Source organism: Hypanus sabinus, chromosome 19, assembly GCF_030144855.1.
Source record: "Hypanus sabinus isolate sHypSab1 chromosome 19, sHypSab1.hap1, whole genome shotgun sequence".
Classification (NCBI taxonomy): domain Eukaryota; kingdom Metazoa; phylum Chordata; class Chondrichthyes; order Myliobatiformes; family Dasyatidae; genus Hypanus; species Hypanus sabinus.
The window spans coordinates 70,550,652-70,569,022 of NC_082724.1; the positions used below are offsets into that span (position 1 = coordinate 70,550,652).

General features: G+C 41.1%; 1 protein-coding gene across 2 annotated transcripts in view; it reads left to right on the forward strand.

Moving 5' to 3' along the window:
* stab1 (stabilin 1) overlaps nt 1-18,371 on the forward strand; it is a 323,963-nt gene that overhangs the window by 48,291 nt on the left and 257,301 nt on the right. For both annotated transcript variants that reach the window (XM_059944646.1, XM_059944645.1), the window contains exons 7-9: nt 12-131; nt 16,900-17,096; nt 17,629-17,759. In XM_059944646.1, the coding sequence (XP_059800629.1) occupies nt 12-131; nt 16,900-17,096; nt 17,629-17,759 (448 nt within the window). The remainder of the gene's footprint in view (nt 1-11; nt 132-16,899; nt 17,097-17,628; nt 17,760-18,371) is intronic.

An 18,371-nucleotide genomic window follows, 5' to 3' on the forward strand; every position in this document is an offset into this window, starting at 1 on the left:
ACGTTTCGCAGAGGTGCCTGCTTGCAAGGCCCTGCAATGCAGAGAAAACACACAGTGCATAGAAGAAAAGACAGGAAAGTTAACTTGTTCATGTATGCCTGGTTTTCAGAACATTACAGGAACGTGTGTAGGTAAGAACTTTGAATCTTCCTGATCCTTTTTCTCAGAATGTAACTGAAAAGTCAAGAGTGGGAATTAATTTTTAGGCAAATTTCCTATTTTGTTTTTAAAATGATGTTCCTGTTAGAAGTAGACTGTAACTAGATAGATACATCGGAATTGTCTTCATCCTTCATTTCTTATCTCCTTTTCCTGGTGGCCATGCTTTTCAGCAATAGATCTAGATAGTTCAAATTACTGTTTGGCTGCCATGCTATGAGCAAATACTTCAACTCATTTACTATTTGTCTTGTCTATGTCTACAGGAAAGCTGTTCAGTGACCACCATTTATTTTAGATTAATCAAAGTGTTCTAAGTAATGAGAAGTTACTGATAAAGTGAGAAATGTCAGTGGTAAAGACAGGAAATGGAAGGCTGTGACAAAAGTAGAAGAAAGACAGAAGATTCAGGGTAAGGGCTGGGGATGAGTGTTCAGAGACAGGGTAGTCATGAAAACTTAAAAGAATACGGAAGGCCCTGGAAATGCTGAAGTAATATTAGCTCTCTTTATCTTACCGTAGATGTAGCCAGCCCTCCTGAGTATTTCTGGTACTTTAAAAAATATTGTGATATCCTTTTTTGATTGTAACATTCTCTGCCTAATGTTGTCAAGGCAAAAGGTGCCACAGAGCACTGTCAAACAAAAATTAGAAACATAGAAAACCTACAGCACAACACAGGCCCTTCGGCCCACAAAGCTGTGCCAAACATGTCCCTACCTTAGAAATGACTAGGCTTACCTATAGCCCTCTATTTTTCTAAGCTCATGTACCTATCCAAAAGTCTCTTAAAAGACCCTATCGTATCTGCCTGCACCACTGTTGCCAGCAGCCCATTCCACGCACACACCACTCTTGAGTAAAAAACTTACCCCTGACATCTCCTCTGCACCCAGCACCTTAAACCTGTGTCCTCTTGTGGCAACCAATTTCAGCCATGGGAAAAAGCCTCTGACTATCCACACGATCAATGCCTCTGTTTATCTTATACACCTCTATCAGGTCACCTCTCATCCTCCGTCACTCTAAGGAGAAAAGGCCAAGTTCACTCAACCTATTTTCATAAGGCATGCTCCCCAATCCAGGCAACATCCTTGTAAATCTCCTCTGCACCTGTTCTATGGCTTCCACATCCTTCCTGTAGTGAGGCGACCAGAACTGAGCACAGTACTCCAAGTGGGGTCTGACCAGGGTCCTACATAGCTGCAACATTACCTCTCAGCTCCTAAATTCATGATTAATGAAGGCCAATAAACCATACGCCTTCTTAACCACAGAGTCAACCTGCGCAGCTGCTTTGAGTGTCCTATGGACTCAGACCCCAAAATCCTTCTGATCCTCCATACTGTCAAGAGTCTTACCATTAATACTATATGCTGCCATCATATTTGACCTACCAAAATGAACCACTTCACACTTATCTGGGTTGAACTCCATCTGCCACTTCTCTGCCAATGTCCCGCTGTAACCTCTGACAGCCCTCCACACTATCCACAACACCTCCAACTTTTGTGTCATCACCAAACTTACTAATCCATCCCTCCACTTCCTCATCCAGGTCATTAATAAAAATCCCGAAGAGTAGGGGTCCCAGAACAGATTTTTGAGGCACACCAATGGTCACCGACCTCCATGCAGAATATGAGCCATCTACAGCCACTCTTTGCCTTCTGTGGGCAAGCTAGTTCTGGATCCACAAAGCAATGTCCCCTTGTATCCCATGCCTCCTTACTTTCTCAAAAAGCCTTGCAATAAACCTTATCAAATGCCTTGCTGAAATCCATATGCACTACATCTGCTGCTCTTCCTTCATCAGTATGTTTAGTCACATCAAATAGATATTATGATGGTGAGGCAAACTTATCTCTCCGTAACTGGAAGGACATGTTGAGTAGACAAGATAGGCATTATGCTGATAAACCCAACAGCCTTTTATATTTCAGGCAAAACTCTGCCTATGGTAGCTGGATTAACTGGTGAATTACTATGAAGATGACTAAGTAACCTTAAATCCTGGAATCTTCTTCCAGATATTATGAACTGTAACGTTTTAGAAATGAACCAGCAGCAGTTGACTACACATGAAGTCTGATTTTGATGTTAAAACCACTATCTTTATTAGCAACTACTTATAATTTAGTAACTTAAACCAAGATAAACAATAGTTAACAGTGTTATGTGTATATATGTGTTTAAATATAACTCCCAAACTATATTGAGCTTGGAGGGGGAACAAGGCTTAGAGTCTTGAGATGGTAAAGTAGGGAAAGTTCAGTGGTAGGAGAGAGATATTTGTAATCCAGGGTAAATGTAGAGAGAAGACAATTATGTTGAATTCTGCAGGTTTCACAATGGTAAAACGAGATAACAGTTGCTGTAGATTTTATCCATTGTCGTTCCAAATCCACATACGAATTATCACCGAAAGTGACTTGTCACAGGGATATTGTGTTCAAGTGAATTACCACACCACATACCCAGGCAAGGGTTAACACATAAGTGGACCCCACAGGATATCCCAAACAAAATCCACTCCTATGGATTATACGAGGTGACCGTCACACATTCGTTGTGCACTGTATGCCAATGATCAACCCACCCTCGTGGGCATTGGAGAGTTCCAAGCCCCAGCTACGACAAGCTGAAGCTACTGGCTTTTCCCAGTCAGCCTGTGTGGTGAACTATATATACCTGTCTGGACATGCCCCCTGCTGACATCTCCTGTGGCTGCTCCCACAGACCCCTGTATAAAGGCGATCAAGGCCTGAGCCCGGCCTCTCAGTCTCCAGGATGTAGTATGGTGGTCACTCAGTGTTTGTTCCATCTTCCAGTCAATAAAAGCCGATATCTCGCCTTTACATCTCAGAGTGAGTTATTGATGGTGCATCAGCCTGTCTCTCTCTCTCTCTCTCCCCTCCCTCTCTCTTCCTCTCACCTCTCCCCCTCCCCCTCCCTCTCTCCCTCTCTCCCCTCGTCCCCCTCATCTCTCTCTCTCTCTCTCTCTCTCTCTTTTAAACATTCACAAGCAACAGTGTCACCCTGTGACTGATGTCATAGTCCCGCCTCCCTTAGGTACTGTCTTAAAGTGACAGTCCACAGCAAATGAAACCTATGGGTTCTTAACACTCCCCCCTCCCCAAAAAGGAAAATTTTGATCTGCAAGAGCAAAATATTAACTGTAAACTACAAAGTATAAAATAATACATGTATGGTTATCATATAACATATTGCAGAAGCGTATACAAATACCAGATTCTACTTCACTATTAAAGATGCATTGCAAGCTTAACATCTGGAAAGACAATTGCCAATTATATTGTCCTTGCCTTTTATATGAGTTATCATCAGTGTAGCCCCCGGCACACCTTAGGCTCGCTCAGCTCACTTCCATCTAGGGGGAGCAGCCTTCGGCCCCGCCAAACTGGGTTATCAGCTTATGTGGATGCTGTGTGATGTCCCCACCTTGCCAAAAAACAGACAGTACACCATATGTGATTAAATGATTACACTTTATAGAGCTTACTAGAACTAAGTGACTAATAATGATACAGTATATATGAAGGAAAAGAAAATAAAGAAAAAGTGCCAAAACTTATCAAAGTCCAAACCACTTCATGCACAACTGTTGGAGCTCAATTAACGAAGTCTTCTGGCCACCATTAGATCCCCTCAGACCTCCTCGACTCGTAGCTCAGGACCACCCGAAGTGATCAACCAGTCTTCGTCTCCTCGCCGAAAACCCTGGCCTTGGACCCCCGCTCGGGGTCCGTTCTGTCACCCAGCTTACAGCATCGTGTCCTCTCTCTCTCTCACCCCCTCGTACTGACTCCCCAAAAGCCCGCCAACACTCCTCACTCAACAGACCCACTAGAAGAATAACCTCTATCCTGTTTGGTTAATAAATGAATACAATTCTTGTTATCAGTAATTTTAACCAAACAAGCTGCGAGAGAAAGCATTTATCATAACAAAGAAGCATTCCTACTTTTAACAAAACAAAGAAGCCATTTTGATTAACATACGCAGTAACAAAAAAAAGAAACCCCCTTACATAAGATTCTTGCAAAATCAGACTCCAATTTAACAACCTCCTGTTTTTGTCCTTTACTTTACTCAAAAACACCAGTGGATTATGATCTGTGTAAATCAGAAGTGGTTTCTGAGCTGGGCAAACATACACATCAAAATACTGCAAAGCCAAAATAAGTGACAATAACTCTTTCTTTACGGTAGAATAATTTCGTTGATGCTCATTAAATTTCCTTGAAAAGTAAGCCACAGGATGTTCAACATCATCATTACCCCTTTGTAGTAACACTGCTCCTGCAGCTTCAGCACTGGCATCCACAGCTATACAAAATGGCTTTGCCCTGAGCACAAGTTAATGACATAAAATGGCTTTTAACTGATCAAATGCCTCCTGACAAAGTTCTGTCTAAACAAACATTTCACCCTTCTTCAGGGGGTTAGTCAAAGGAAGAGCAATATCAGCAAATTTCTTACAGAACTTACAATAATATCCAACCATTCCCAAAAACCTTCCAAGAGCCTTTCTGCCCGTTGGAATGGGAACTTCAGAAATTGCCTGAACAGGAGCTAATTCACCTTGACCCACCACATAACCAAATTAGGACACCTTGGCATGGCCAAATTCACTCTTAGCTAAGTTAACTGTAAGGTTGGCCTTGGAAAGCCTGTCAAACAGCTTTTCCACTGCAGAAATGAGCTTCCCAAGTGTCATTTCCTGTGACTAAATCATCAATATAAGCATCTGTGTGTTCTAACTCTCGAATTACAGAATTAATCATTTTCTGGAACGTTCCTGGAGCATTTTTCATCCCAAATGACAAAACATTATATTCATACAACCCAGAAGGTGTCACAAATGCAGAAATTTCTCTACTTCTATCTATCAATGGAACACACCAATACCCTTTTAACAGATCAATCTTCATAAGAAACTTAGCTTTTCCAACTTTACCTATGCAATCATCCACTCTAGGGATGGGATAAGCATCTATTTTTGTTACGGCATTCACCTTTCCATAGTCAGTTTAAAACCTAATACTACCATCTGGTTTAGGTACTATAAAACAAGGTGAACTCCAATCTAAAGTTGAAGTCTTAATAATACCATTTTTCAGCATATACTCAATTTCTTGTTTAGCTATTTTACATTTTTCCAGGTTCACGCGAAAGGGTGTTGCTTAATCGGCATGGCATCCCCAACATCCACATCATGTGATGTGATTGTGGTTCGGTTTGAAACATCAGGAAATAAATTTTTAAACTTCAAATGTCATTGTTATGGCTGCAAATGAGCCATCTTGTTATCAATGTTTTGGAAAATAATCGAATTTGTTAATCTCACAGAGACAACGTTTGTCTTAGAATAAACCTCAGGTGAATCAATTAATTTGTATTCAGGGTTGCCAGACTCATTTGTTTTGACAATAACATTCACAGATGGTGCCTGCTTGTCAAAGTAAGGCTTCAATATATTTGTATGTACTACCTGTGTTGCTTTACTTCGGTCAGGTGCTTTGACAACATAATTTACATCATTAGTTTGAGAGACTATTTCATACGATCTGTTGAATTTTGTCTGGAGTGGGTTTGTCAACATTGTAACACCAATACCTTATCTCACACTTGGAAATTCCTTTTACAAGCCTGTTTATCAAACAAATGCTTCATTTTGTCTTGAGAAGCCTTTAAATTTTGTCTGGCTAGGCTACAAGCTTTGTGTAATCTATCCTTGAATTTCAAAACATAATCCAACAAACTGACATCCATGTCCTCATTAATCCACTGTTCCTTTAACAAGGTCAAAGGTCCCTTAACTCTATGACCAAATACAAGTTCAAACGGACTAAAGCCCAGTGATTCCTGTACCGATTCTCTTACAGCGAATAAAATCAAATGAGCTCCCTCATCCCAATCCTTCTCATTTTCAACAAGGTATGTCCTAATCATTGTTTTGAGAGTAGGATGAAATCTCTCTAAAGCCCCTTGTGATTCTGGATGATATGCAGACCACATAATTTGTTTGGCTCCCAGTTTATAAATTACCTGCTGAAATAATCCAGATGTAAAATTACTTCCTTGATCAGACTGTATTTCTTTAGGCAAACCAAATAAAGTTAAAAAAAAACTTTATGAGAGCCTTTGACACAGTTTTAGCCTTGATATTTCTGAGAGGTATGGCTTCTGGAAATCTGGATGCTGGACACATGATAGTCCGCAAATACTGATGGCCAGCTTTAGTCTTTGGCAATGGGCCAACACAATCCACAATAACTTTGGGAAAGGTTCACCAAATGCAGGAATAGGCTGGAGTGGGGCCACTGGAATGACCTGATTAGGTTTACCCAGAACTTGACAAGTGTGACAAGTCCTGCATCTTTCCTCAAATTAAACCAGTAAAATTCTTTTATAACCCTGTTTACAGTTTGTTCACACCTAGATGGCCACCTAAGGGCATTCTATGGGCTAAATTTAAAATCTTGTTCTTATAAAGTTTAGGAACTACAACTTGGTGAACAATGCCCATTCCTCACTTGCATGTATAGCACGTGGTCTCCACTTCCTCATTAACACCATCCTCGAGATAATACCCTACTGGCACTTTCTTAATCTCATCATCTAAAAGAGCTGTTTCTTTTAAAGCTGCAATCTCAGGGTCTTGGTTCTGTTCTGCTATAAGCTCCTTCCTAGACAGAGAGAAATCTTTCGCAACATTTTTAATACCTGAATCCTGATGAAACAATGAAGGCAGACAAGTCATCACAACCTGAATCCTGAGTTTGGTTATCATGCTGCACAGAACTGTCTGCATCGGCTGACTCCTTAGCCGTACTTCGAGTTACTGTGCAGGAGGGGTAAATGGTAGAATCCATCTGTGGGTCATCGGTTGTTGGCTTATTTGTCAGCTGCACCGCAGGAACAAATTTACCACTCACCAGGTCATTCCCTAACAACAAAGAAGCATCTTCCACCGGTAAACTGGAGCATAGTCCTATCTTAACAGGTACTGAAACCAACCCTGACTCTAAAGTTACCTTGTGCAGCAGCACAGAAACCATGCAGCCCCCAATGCCTTTAACAAGATTTACCTCACCAAACTTTAGAACACTGTTTAATATAAGTGACTGAGAAGCCCCAGCATTTCGAAGAATTTTCACTGGTATCGGGGCTGTCCCTTCATTCATTGACACAAACCCATCTGACAAAATGATCGAATCCCTTCCTAATTCTGTCAGACCTTTCAGTCCTTAACAGAGGCTCATCAGAATGTGCAGACCCCTGTGGATTTTTAGGTGTTTCACAACACTGAATACAAACATTTGGGACTGCCTCCTTTTCCTTCTTCTTTGGGATGGAACAATTAACCATAACATGACCAGCTTTCTTACAATAGTACCAAACAAGATCAGAATATTTCTCCTTCACTTGCTTCCCTTCATCCTTACTTTTGTCACTACTCCCAGATTTAATTTCCGGTTTACACTGACTACCCATGCTACTCTTTTGAAAACCTTTACTCGGGGTAAACTTAACCTTGTGGGTTAAAGCAAACTCATCTGCTAATTTAGCAGATCCTTGCAAAGTGGCAGCATCCTTTTAATCTAAATATGCCTTTATGTCATTAGGGACGCGCCTCTTAAATTCTTCAATTGAAACCAACTCTTTCAAGCTGTTAAGATCATCATTCACATTTTTAGATGCGCACCAAGGGTCAAAACATACAGACTTCTCATAAGCAAATTCCACATAAGTCTGGTTCATAGATTTCCCCAAATTTCAAAACCTTTGCCTATAGGCTTCTGGAACCAACTAATAAGCTTTAAGTACAGTCTGTTTCACTATCTCATAATCAACAGCCTCTCCAATTGATAAGGCAGAGTAAGCTCGTTGAGCCTTACCCTTAACTACACTCTGTAACAAAAGAGACCAGCTTTCTTTTGGCCACTTTTGATTCTGAGCCACTTTCTCAAAATGCTGGAAGTGTTTATCAACCTCAGTCTCATCAAATGGAGGGACCAGTTTAACTTCCTGGCTGGCAATAAACAGTACAACCAACTCCTTAGAGGCAGCAGCTTCTTTCTTGGGACTTAACTTATCCAATACAAACCGCCTCTGTTTTTCTGCTTCTTCCCTCTGTTTGTCTGCCTCTCTGGCATCAAACTGCTTCTGTCTTTCTTTGTCCTCAATCTGTACTTTAAGCATATCACACTTCAATTGTTCCAGTCATAACTGGATCTCCCTTTTACTCACAGGAAACCTCTTTAACACCTCCTCAACAAACACCCGCATAGATAATATAGTTTTCAACTATTTTCCTCTGAATCTCTGGCTTCCTCGGAGCCTGCTTTATCCCAGTAAGGTTCAGTGCATTAGCAATAGCGAAAACTACATCCTTTCTGGCTTTTCCTGATGCCTCAGAGGTTGGCTCTTCCAGAAATGCCTCAACACAAATATCCATTGCTGCTGATTTCCACACACACAAATAAATCAAAAGAGAAGTGGCCATTGAGATCGATAATCAATTGATAAATAAGCACCAAATTTTGTTCATTTCACGGACGAGACCCCAATTCTGTTACAAACTGTGATGTTTTAGAAATGAACCAGCAGCAATAGACTACATGTGAAGTCTGATTTTGATGTTAAAACCACTATCTTTATTAGCAACTACTTATAATTTAGTAACTTAAACCAAGATAAACAAAAGTTAACTGTGTTATGTATATATATGTGTTTAAATATAACTCCCAAACTATATTGAGCTTGGAGGGGGAACAAGGCTTAGAGTCTTGAGATGATAAAGTAGGGAAAGTTCAGTGGTAGGAGAGAGATATTTGTCATCCAGGGTAAATGTAGAGAGAAGACAATTATGTTGAATTCTGCAGGTTCCACGATGGTAAAACGAGATAACAGTTGCTGTAGATTTTATCCATTGTCATTCCAAATCCACATACGAATTATCACCGAAAGTGACTTGTCACAGGGATATTGTGTTCAAGTGAATTACCACACCACATACCCAGGCAAGGGTTAACACATAAGTGGACCCCACAGGATATCCCAAACAAAATCCACTCCTAAGGGTTATACGAGGTGACCATCACACATTCGTTGTGCACTGTCTGCCGATGATCAACCCACTTCCAAACCCCAGCTATGACAAGCTGACTCTCTCAGAAACTGTTGATCTCCTGGGACTCTGAAAAAAACCCCCAAAAAATTCAGTTCTTCAGGTGAAAATACCTTGTTAATGAGAGATATCAGACGGGAATGGCCAGACTGGTTGAAGCTGACAGGAGGGTGACAGTAACATAAATAACCATGCTCTGCAACGGTGAAGTGCAGAAGAGCATCTTTGTTTGTACAACATGTCAATTCTTGAAGTGGCCACTAAGTGCATTTCTGAGCAACTACAAGTAATATGAATTGTAAAACTTCTTACATGTTCACCGGACTCTTATTGAATTTCCCAACAAAATGGCTGTTTCCTAGATCAAGCTATCTGTACAAGATTTAATGATGGCTGATCCCTTCCCCTTCTTCTGAACCCCATTCCCAGGCCTTCTCCCTGTAATCTCTGATGCCATATCCCATCAAGAACCTATCAATCTCTGCCTTAAATGTACCCAATGACCTGGCCTCCACAGCTGCTTGTGGCTGCCCTCTGGCTAAAGAGATTTCCCCGCATCTGTTTTAAATGGTCGTCCCTCTATCCTGAGACTGTGCCCTCTTGTCCTAGACTCCCCCATCATGGGAAACATCTTTTCCACATCTACTCTGTCTAGGGCTTTCAACATTCAAAAGGTTTCAATGAGATACCCCCTCATCCTTCTAAATTCCAGAGAGTACAGACATAAAGCCATTAAATATCCCTCGTATGATAACCTTTTATTACCGAAATCATCTTTATGAACCTCCTGTGGATCCTTTCCAGTTCCAGCACATCTATTCTTAGATGAGAAACCCAAAACTGTTCACAATACTCAAGGTGATCAGTGCCCTATGAAGCACCAGCATCACATCCTTGCTCTTGATTTCAAGAACTCGTGAAATGAATGCTAACATTACAGTTAGCTTCCACACCACCGACTCAACCGGCAAGTTAATATCTAGTGGTGTTCTGCACAAGGACTCCCAAGTCCCTTTGCATCTCAGATTTTTGGATTTTTTTCCCATTTAGAAAATAGTCTGCACATTTATTTCTACTACCAAAGTGCATGGCCATGCATTTTCCATCTTTGTATTTCATTGGCCACTTTCTTGCTCATTCTCCTAATCTGAGTCCTTCTGCAGCCTACCTGTTTCCTCAACACTACCTGCCCCTCCACCAATCTTCATATCATCTGTAAACTAGGCAACAAAACCATCTATTCCATCATCTAAATCATTAATGTACAGCATAAAAAGAAGTGGTCCCAACACCAACTCCTGCAGAACACCAATGTCACTGGCAGCCAACCAGAAAAGGATCCTTTTATTCCCACTCACTGCCTCCTACCAATCAGCCAATGCTTTAACCATGTCAGTAACTTTCCTGTAATGCTAACGGCTCCTAACTTGGTAAGCAGCCTTATGTGTGATACCTCGTCAAAGGCCTTCTGAAAGTCCAAATATAAAACATCCACTGCATCCCCTTTATCTCTCCTACTTGTAATCTCCTCAAAGAATTCCAACAGGTTCATCAAGCAAGGTTTTCCCTAAAGGAAACCATGCTGACTTTGTCCTTTCTTGCCCTGTGTCACCAAGTACTCCATAACCTCATCTTTAATAATTGACTCCAACATCTTCCCAACCACTGAGGTCAGGCTAACTAGTCTGTTATTTCCTTTTTACTGCCTTCTTCCTTTTATAAAGAGCAGAGTGACATTTGCAATTTTTCGGTCCTCTGAAACAATGCCAGATTCCAATGATTTTTGAAAGATCATTTTTAATGTCATCACAATCTCTAACACTACCTCTTTCAGAACCCTAGGGTACAGTTCATCTGGTCCAAGTGACTTATGTACCCTTAGTTCTTTCAGCTTTTTGAGCATCTTCCCTCTTGTAATAGTAACTGCACTCACTTCTCTTCCTTCACACACTACAAGACCTTGCACACTGCGAGTGTCTTCCATAGTGAAGACAGATTCAAAATACTCATTTAGTTCATCTGCCATCTCCTTGGCCCCCATTATTATTTCTCCGGCCTCATTTTTTAGTGGTCCTATTTCCACTCTCATCTCTCAAAGATATTACATACTTGAAAATGATTTTACTATTTGCTTTGATATTGTTTGCTAGCTTGCTTTCATATTTCATCTTTTCCCTTCTAACGATTCATTCAGTTGCTCTTTGAGGGTTTTTAAAAGCTACCCAATCCTCTATCTTCCCATTGCTTTTTTGTATGCCCTCTCTTTTGTTTTTACATTAGCTTGTCAGCTACAGGTGTACTACTTTGCCATTTGCGTAGTCCTTTGTTTTTGCAATACATCTATCCTGCACCTTTCTCATTTTCCCCAGAAACTCACACCATTGCTGCTCTGCTGTCATCCCTGCCAGGATCTCCTTCCAATTTACTTTGGCCATCTCCTCTCTCATACCACTGTAATTTCCCTGACTCCACTGAAATACTGCTACATCAGACTTTAATTTCTCCTTATCAGATTTTAAATTGAACTCAATCATATAGTGATCACTGTCTCCTAAGGGTTCTTTTCCCTTAATATCCCTAATCACCTCCAGATCATTACTGTTCTGGGACTCCTTCTCTTTGTGATTTTTATAAATGACCTAGATGAGGAAGCGGAGGGATGGGTTAGTAAATTTGCTGATGACAAAAAAGGTTGGAGGTGTTGTGGATAGTGTGGAGGGCTGTCAGAGGTTACAGTGGGACATCGATAGGATGCAAAATTAGGCAGAGAAGTGACAGATGGAGTTCAACCCAGATAGATGTGAGGTGGTTTATTTTGGTAGGTCAAATATGATGGCAGAATATAGTATTAATGGTAAGACTCTTGGCAGTATGGAGGATCAGAAGGATCTTGGGGTCCGAGTCCATAGGACACTCACAGCTGCTGCGCAGCTTGACTGTGTGGTTATGAAGGCGTACAGTGTATTGGTCTTCATCTTCATGGCTGGAGGTGACTAGTGGGGTACCACAGGGCTCTGTATTGGGACCACAGCTCTTTACGATTTATGTCAATGATTTAGATGAGAGCATTGAAAACTATATCAGCAAGTTTGCTGACGATACTAAACTGGGTGGCAGTGTGACATGCGAAGAGGACGTTAGGAGAATACAGGGAGATTTGGATAGGCTGGGTGAGTGGGCAGATACTTGGCAGATGTCATTCAATGTGAATAAATGTGAAGTTATCCACTTTGGAAGCAGGAACAAGAGGGCAGAGTATTGTTTGAACGGTGTAGAGTTAGGTAAGGGAGAAATGCAAAGAGACCTAGGAGTCCTAGTTCATCAGTCAATGAAGGTGAATGAGCAAGTGCAACAGGCAGTGAAGAGGGCAAATGGAATGTTGGCCTTTATTACAAGGGGAATTGAGTACAAGAGCAAGGATGTCCTTTTGCATTTGTACAGGGCCCTGGTGAGACCACACCTGGAATATTGTGTACAGTTTTGGTCTCCAGGTTTAAGGAAGGACATTCTGGCAATTGAGGAAGTGCAGCGTAGATTCACTAGGTTGATTCCTGGGATGGCAGGGCTGTCTTACGCAGAGAGATTGGAGAGATTGGGCTTGTACACACCGGAATTGAGGAGATTGAGAGGGGATCTGATTGAAACGTTTAAGATAACTAAAGGATTTGATAGGATTGAGGCAGGAAATATGTTCCAGATGTTGGGAGAGTCCAGTACCAGAGGGCATGGATTGAGAATAAGAGGTCAGTTACTTAAAACAGAGTTGAGGAAGAACTTCTTCTCCCAGAGAGTTGTGGAGGTATGGAATGCACTGCCTCGGAAGACGGTGGAGGCCAATTCTCTGGATGCTTTCAAGAAGGAGCTAAATAGATATCTGATGGATAGGGGAATCAAGGGATATGGGGACAAGGCAGGGACTGGGTATTGATAGTGAATGATCAGCCATGCTCTCAGAATGGCAGTGCAGACTCGAGGGGCTGAATGGTCTAATTCTGCACCTATTGTCTATTGTCTATTGTCATCAACCATGGGAATGAGTTCAAGAGCTGAGAGGTAATGTTACACCTATATAGGGCCCTGGTCAGACCCCACTTGGAGTACTGTGCTCAGTTCTGGTCACTTCACTACAGAAAAGATGTGGAAACTATAGGCAGGGTGCAGAAAAGATTTACAAGGATGTTGCCTGGATTGGGGAGCATGCCCTTTGAGAGTAGGTTGAGTGAACTTGGCCTTTTCTTCTTGGAGCGTAAGAGGATGAGAAGTGACCTGATAGAGGTGTATAAGATGATGACAGGCATTGATCATGTGGATAGTCAGAGGCTTTTTCCCAGGGCTGAAATGGCTAACATGAGAGGACACAGTTTTAAGGTGCTTGGAAGCAGGTACAGAGGAGATGTCAAGGGTAAGTTTTTTACATAGAAAGTGGTGAGTGTGTGGAATGAACTGCTGGCAGTGATGGTGGAGGCGGATACAATAGGGTCTTTTAAGACACTCCTAGATGGGTACATGGAACTAAGAAAAACAGGGTTAACAGCAACCTGAGGTAATTTCTAAAGTAAATACATGTTCGGCACAGCGTTGTGGGCCAAAGGGCCTGTATTGTGCTGTAGGTTTTCTATATTTTTATGTTTCTATTACATAACATGCAATCTACTAAAACTGATTCCTTAGTAGGCTCAATGACAAGCTGCTCTAAAAAGCTATCTCATTGGCATTCAACAAATTCACTCTCTTGAGATCCATTTCCAACCTGATTTTCCCAATCTACCTGCATGTTTAAATCTCCTATGACTATCAAAACTTTGCCCTGTTGACACACCTTTTCTATTTCCTGTTGAAATCTGTGGTCCACATCTCAGCCACTGCTGGGAGGCCTGTATATAACTGCCATCAGCGTCCTTTTACCCTTGTAGTTTCTTAACTCAACCCACAAGGATTCAACATCTTCCAATCTTATTCACATCATTCCACTGATTTGATGCTGTTCTTTACCAGCAGGGTCACCACCCCCTCTGCCTACCTTCCTATCCCTCTGATACAACATGTAACCTTGGACATTCAGCTCCCAACTACAACCATCCGTCAGCCATGATTCAGTGATGGCCACAATATCATACCCGACAATCTGTAATAGTGCAACACGATCATCCACCTTATTTTTCATACTCCATGTATTGAGATACAACATTTTGAGTGCTGTATTTGATTCTGCATCCCTAATGCGCTGATACTCACCCTGCTGGCTGCAATTTTGTCCTATCATCTGCCTGCCCTTCCTGGCAGTCTGACTGCACGCTTTCTTTGCTTTTTTAACTCATCCTATCCTGAGTTCCTTCATTCCAGTTCCCACCCCCTTGCCAAATAAATTTAAACTCTCCCTAGCAGCTCTAATCAACCTGCCCGGGAGAATATTGCTTCCCCTCGGGTTCAGGTGCAACTTGTCCCTTTTGTACAGGTCATAACCTACTCCAGGAGAGATCCCAATGATCCAAGAACTTGAAGCTCTGACCCCAGCACCAGCTTCTCAGCCACACATTTATCTGCCATGTCATCCTGTTTCTCCCTTTATTTGCACATAGCACAGGTAACAATCCAGAAATTACTGTCCTGGAGATCCTGCTTCTCAGCTTTCAGCTTGGCTCTCTCAATTCTCTCTTCAGGACCTCATTGCTTTTCCTTCCTATGTCATTGGCACCAAGAGATCTGGCTGCTCTCCCTCCCTCACTTGAAAGAAATAGGTTGAGAAAGAACTTTGCATTAAAGTGACAGAAAGAATAAAGAAATAATGAAAACAGAGGGAATTTTGCAGAAATACAGCCAAAAACTTGATAAGATTTTGCAATGTCTGGTATTGAAATTGATTCAATGTGATAGTTTAAGAGGAAATTGTGTAAACTTTATTTCCAAAAGTGTCTTTATCCTTAAAATTTGCAAATGTATAATAAAAGAAAATATTGGATATCTATGTTTACTGTAGGAAACATTATTCAGTAGACAGCAAAATTGTAAAATTAAGTTTGTATCAGGACAGAAGTTATTTCCTTAACATACCCTTCACTAGAAATAGCCTTGGAACTTTTCACAGATTCCAACCCATCTTGTGTAACGGATAGAAACCCTTAAGCTGTGGCCTTCCCCATAGAGTCTTTGAGGTATCTGCATCAAAATTTAGTGGTCCAATCTCTTGGATTGCGGATATCCAAAATGTTCAGCTGTGGATTGATATTTGCTTTGGAAGAGCAACAAAAGGGATATTTCATTGAGCTGAATATGTTCAGGACCAGTTGATGGGTGTCACTGTTTGTGCTTTGGAATTACGTAAACAATTAAGGGGAAAAATGTATCAAAGGCCTAAGGAAAGAGTTGATTTGTAATTTTAGGCAGATGTTCAATAGGTTCATTATCACATACAGTACAGGAGATGAAATGCCTGTCTTCTTTACTGAAGTTTCAGCAAATTTTCTATCTACTTCAAAGACTTTTTTTTGCCTCTGAAAATATATGTTAATTGACCATGTTTGGATAAAGGAGATACCACAGTGTAAGAATTAGAGCATGCTTACTCTTAAGTTAATGATAATCCACTGGTTAGTATTAACGTCAAAATATTGGTTAGACTGCACTTAACCGTACGGTGTATCGTTCTGGTCAATACATTACATGAAATATATGGTAGTAATAGAGAGAGTACAGAAGAGGTTCACAAGGTTGTTGCCTGGAATGAAGAGCTGTAATTATACAGAGAGTTTCGCTAGGCTGGATTTATTTTTGCTTCACTATTGGAGGATGATGGTGAACTTACAGAGGTTTATAGAATGATGAGATGCTTAGAAAGGGTAGAAGTCAAAATCTTTTTTTCTGGCTAGGTGAGTCTAGAACCAGAGGTCATAAGTATGAGGGGAGAAATTTCATGGAAATCTGAGGAGTTTTACCACATAGCTTGGTAAATATCTTAAATGAATTGCCAGAGAAAATAATGGATGCATTTGGAGAGGCACCTACATGTAGATAGGAAAGGCATGAGGGAGACAGGCCTAATTCAGATAAATAGGATTAGCATAGTTAGACATCATCATAAGCATGGGTGAGGTGGGCTGAATGGGGCTGCTACTGTACTGTATGTGGAGCGGGGCCAAGTGGTTTAAGGCATTGGACTAGCAATCTGAAGGTTGTGAGTTCGAGCCCCACCTGACGCAGTGTGTTGTGTCTTTGAGCAAGGCACTTAACCACACCTTGCTCCAGTCCACCCAGCTGAAATTGAGTACTGGCAAAATGCTGGGGGTTAACCTCGCGATAGACTGATGTCCTATCCAGGGGGAGTCTCAGTCGCTCCACACCACGGAAACTGACATAAGCATTGGCCTGATGCTCGGGACAAACTTTAACTGTACTGTATGATTCACTGTGTAGATGGTGGTAACCATTGGCTTTATTTTGTTTTGGTGAAATTATGATATAAATTCTTTCTTCCATTTTGGGCTACTCCAGTTCTGGTATTAACGTATTTTAGCAAAATGTTTTTTAGTATTTAATAATGTTCAGTATTTTATGTAAAATCCTTTACTTGTGATTCCATACTCTAGCATTAAATCCATGTAATATGAATATCTGTGATGAGCATGCAGAGTGTGAATACTTTGATGAAGGAAAATACCAATGTACCTGTCATCCTGGTTACCATGGAAATGGAAAGCTGTGTTTGCCGTTCAACCCTTGCAGCATAAACAATGGTGGCTGTCCTAAAAATTCTACCAGCTGCAAGTACGAAGGTCCAGGGCAGGTACACTTAATTCATCACTGTACGGTTTGCGGGCTAACAACGTTTTCAGTTATCCAATTGACATGTTGGTTGCTCACTAAATTTAAATTTGTTGCTGTGAGCTGATCTAATTTAGCTGAACTTGCTCTGTTTACTTTCCTGCAACTTTGTTCAGAAATATATCATAGAAATCACTGAGATTGGAAAGCTCTAAATTTAATCTGTGGATTAGGAGCAATGGGGTGGTGGGGGAAATAGGAAATGACTTTCAATCTGTGGAGGATGGAAATAGATGCATTTGTATAGGAGTAATGAGAGACTTGGGAAAGATGAAGATCGCCCAAAATCTACCTTCTATTCACCACTGAGGCTCACACTAAAAGAATGCCTACTTCCATGGGGTGGTAGAAATATTCTTCACCTGAGGTACTTGGAATAGAGCTATGAGAATTAAGAACCTCTGTGGTACATGTATGATTTCAGGTTAAATATCTGTAGCCTCTGCCCCATTTATCAGAGTTAAAGATTACAATAGAATTTCCTTTCTTTAAAGTCATCTTGCAAGTGCAAAGATGGATTCATTGGCAACAATCCTTCAGAAGGTTGCGCCCTGAGAGAAGTTTGCAAGCCATCTCTCTGCAATAGTTCAGCAAAGTGCATAACAGTATCACCTGGAAACTTTAAGTAAGTATTACCTAAAAGTAATGAGCCATATCAAATCTAACCGTTGTAGTTGGATGCAATGAACACAATTTAAATATTCAGAGGTATAATGCAGAACTGCATTTGGCTGAGTCATAGTAAGCATGTACTGAAAGATGGGAGTGGGTGACAACTTGCCAAGAGTTGGGATTTGCATATTTGAAAATGAGTGACAGGTAGAACAAAATTCTTGGGCTCTGATTTGCCCGTGAGATTGAATTTTAAATGGGCACCAGGAGTGAAGCTGCAAATCAGTTGGGATCCTACTTCAGTTGTGTTATACAGATGATGTTTTCATGAAGAAATGGCTGGAATATGCAAAGCATTAAGATATCCCCGGACAATGGCTTTGCATAAATATTTAGTGAGACCAGGAAAAACTCATTAATATGGTGATGAGAAATATGCCATTGAAGTCATTGGGCAATGAGAACAAACACAACAATGGCTGTAGTCCTCTTAGCACAAAGCAGGTTGATAGAGGACATTTTGCCAGTCCCAGGATGTCAGTGCAGTGTCCGAGGTTTCAGTGTATTCAGCTACTGTGTCTGTCACTTTTCTCCAACAGGTGAGATTTAGGGAAGTTTGTTGAAG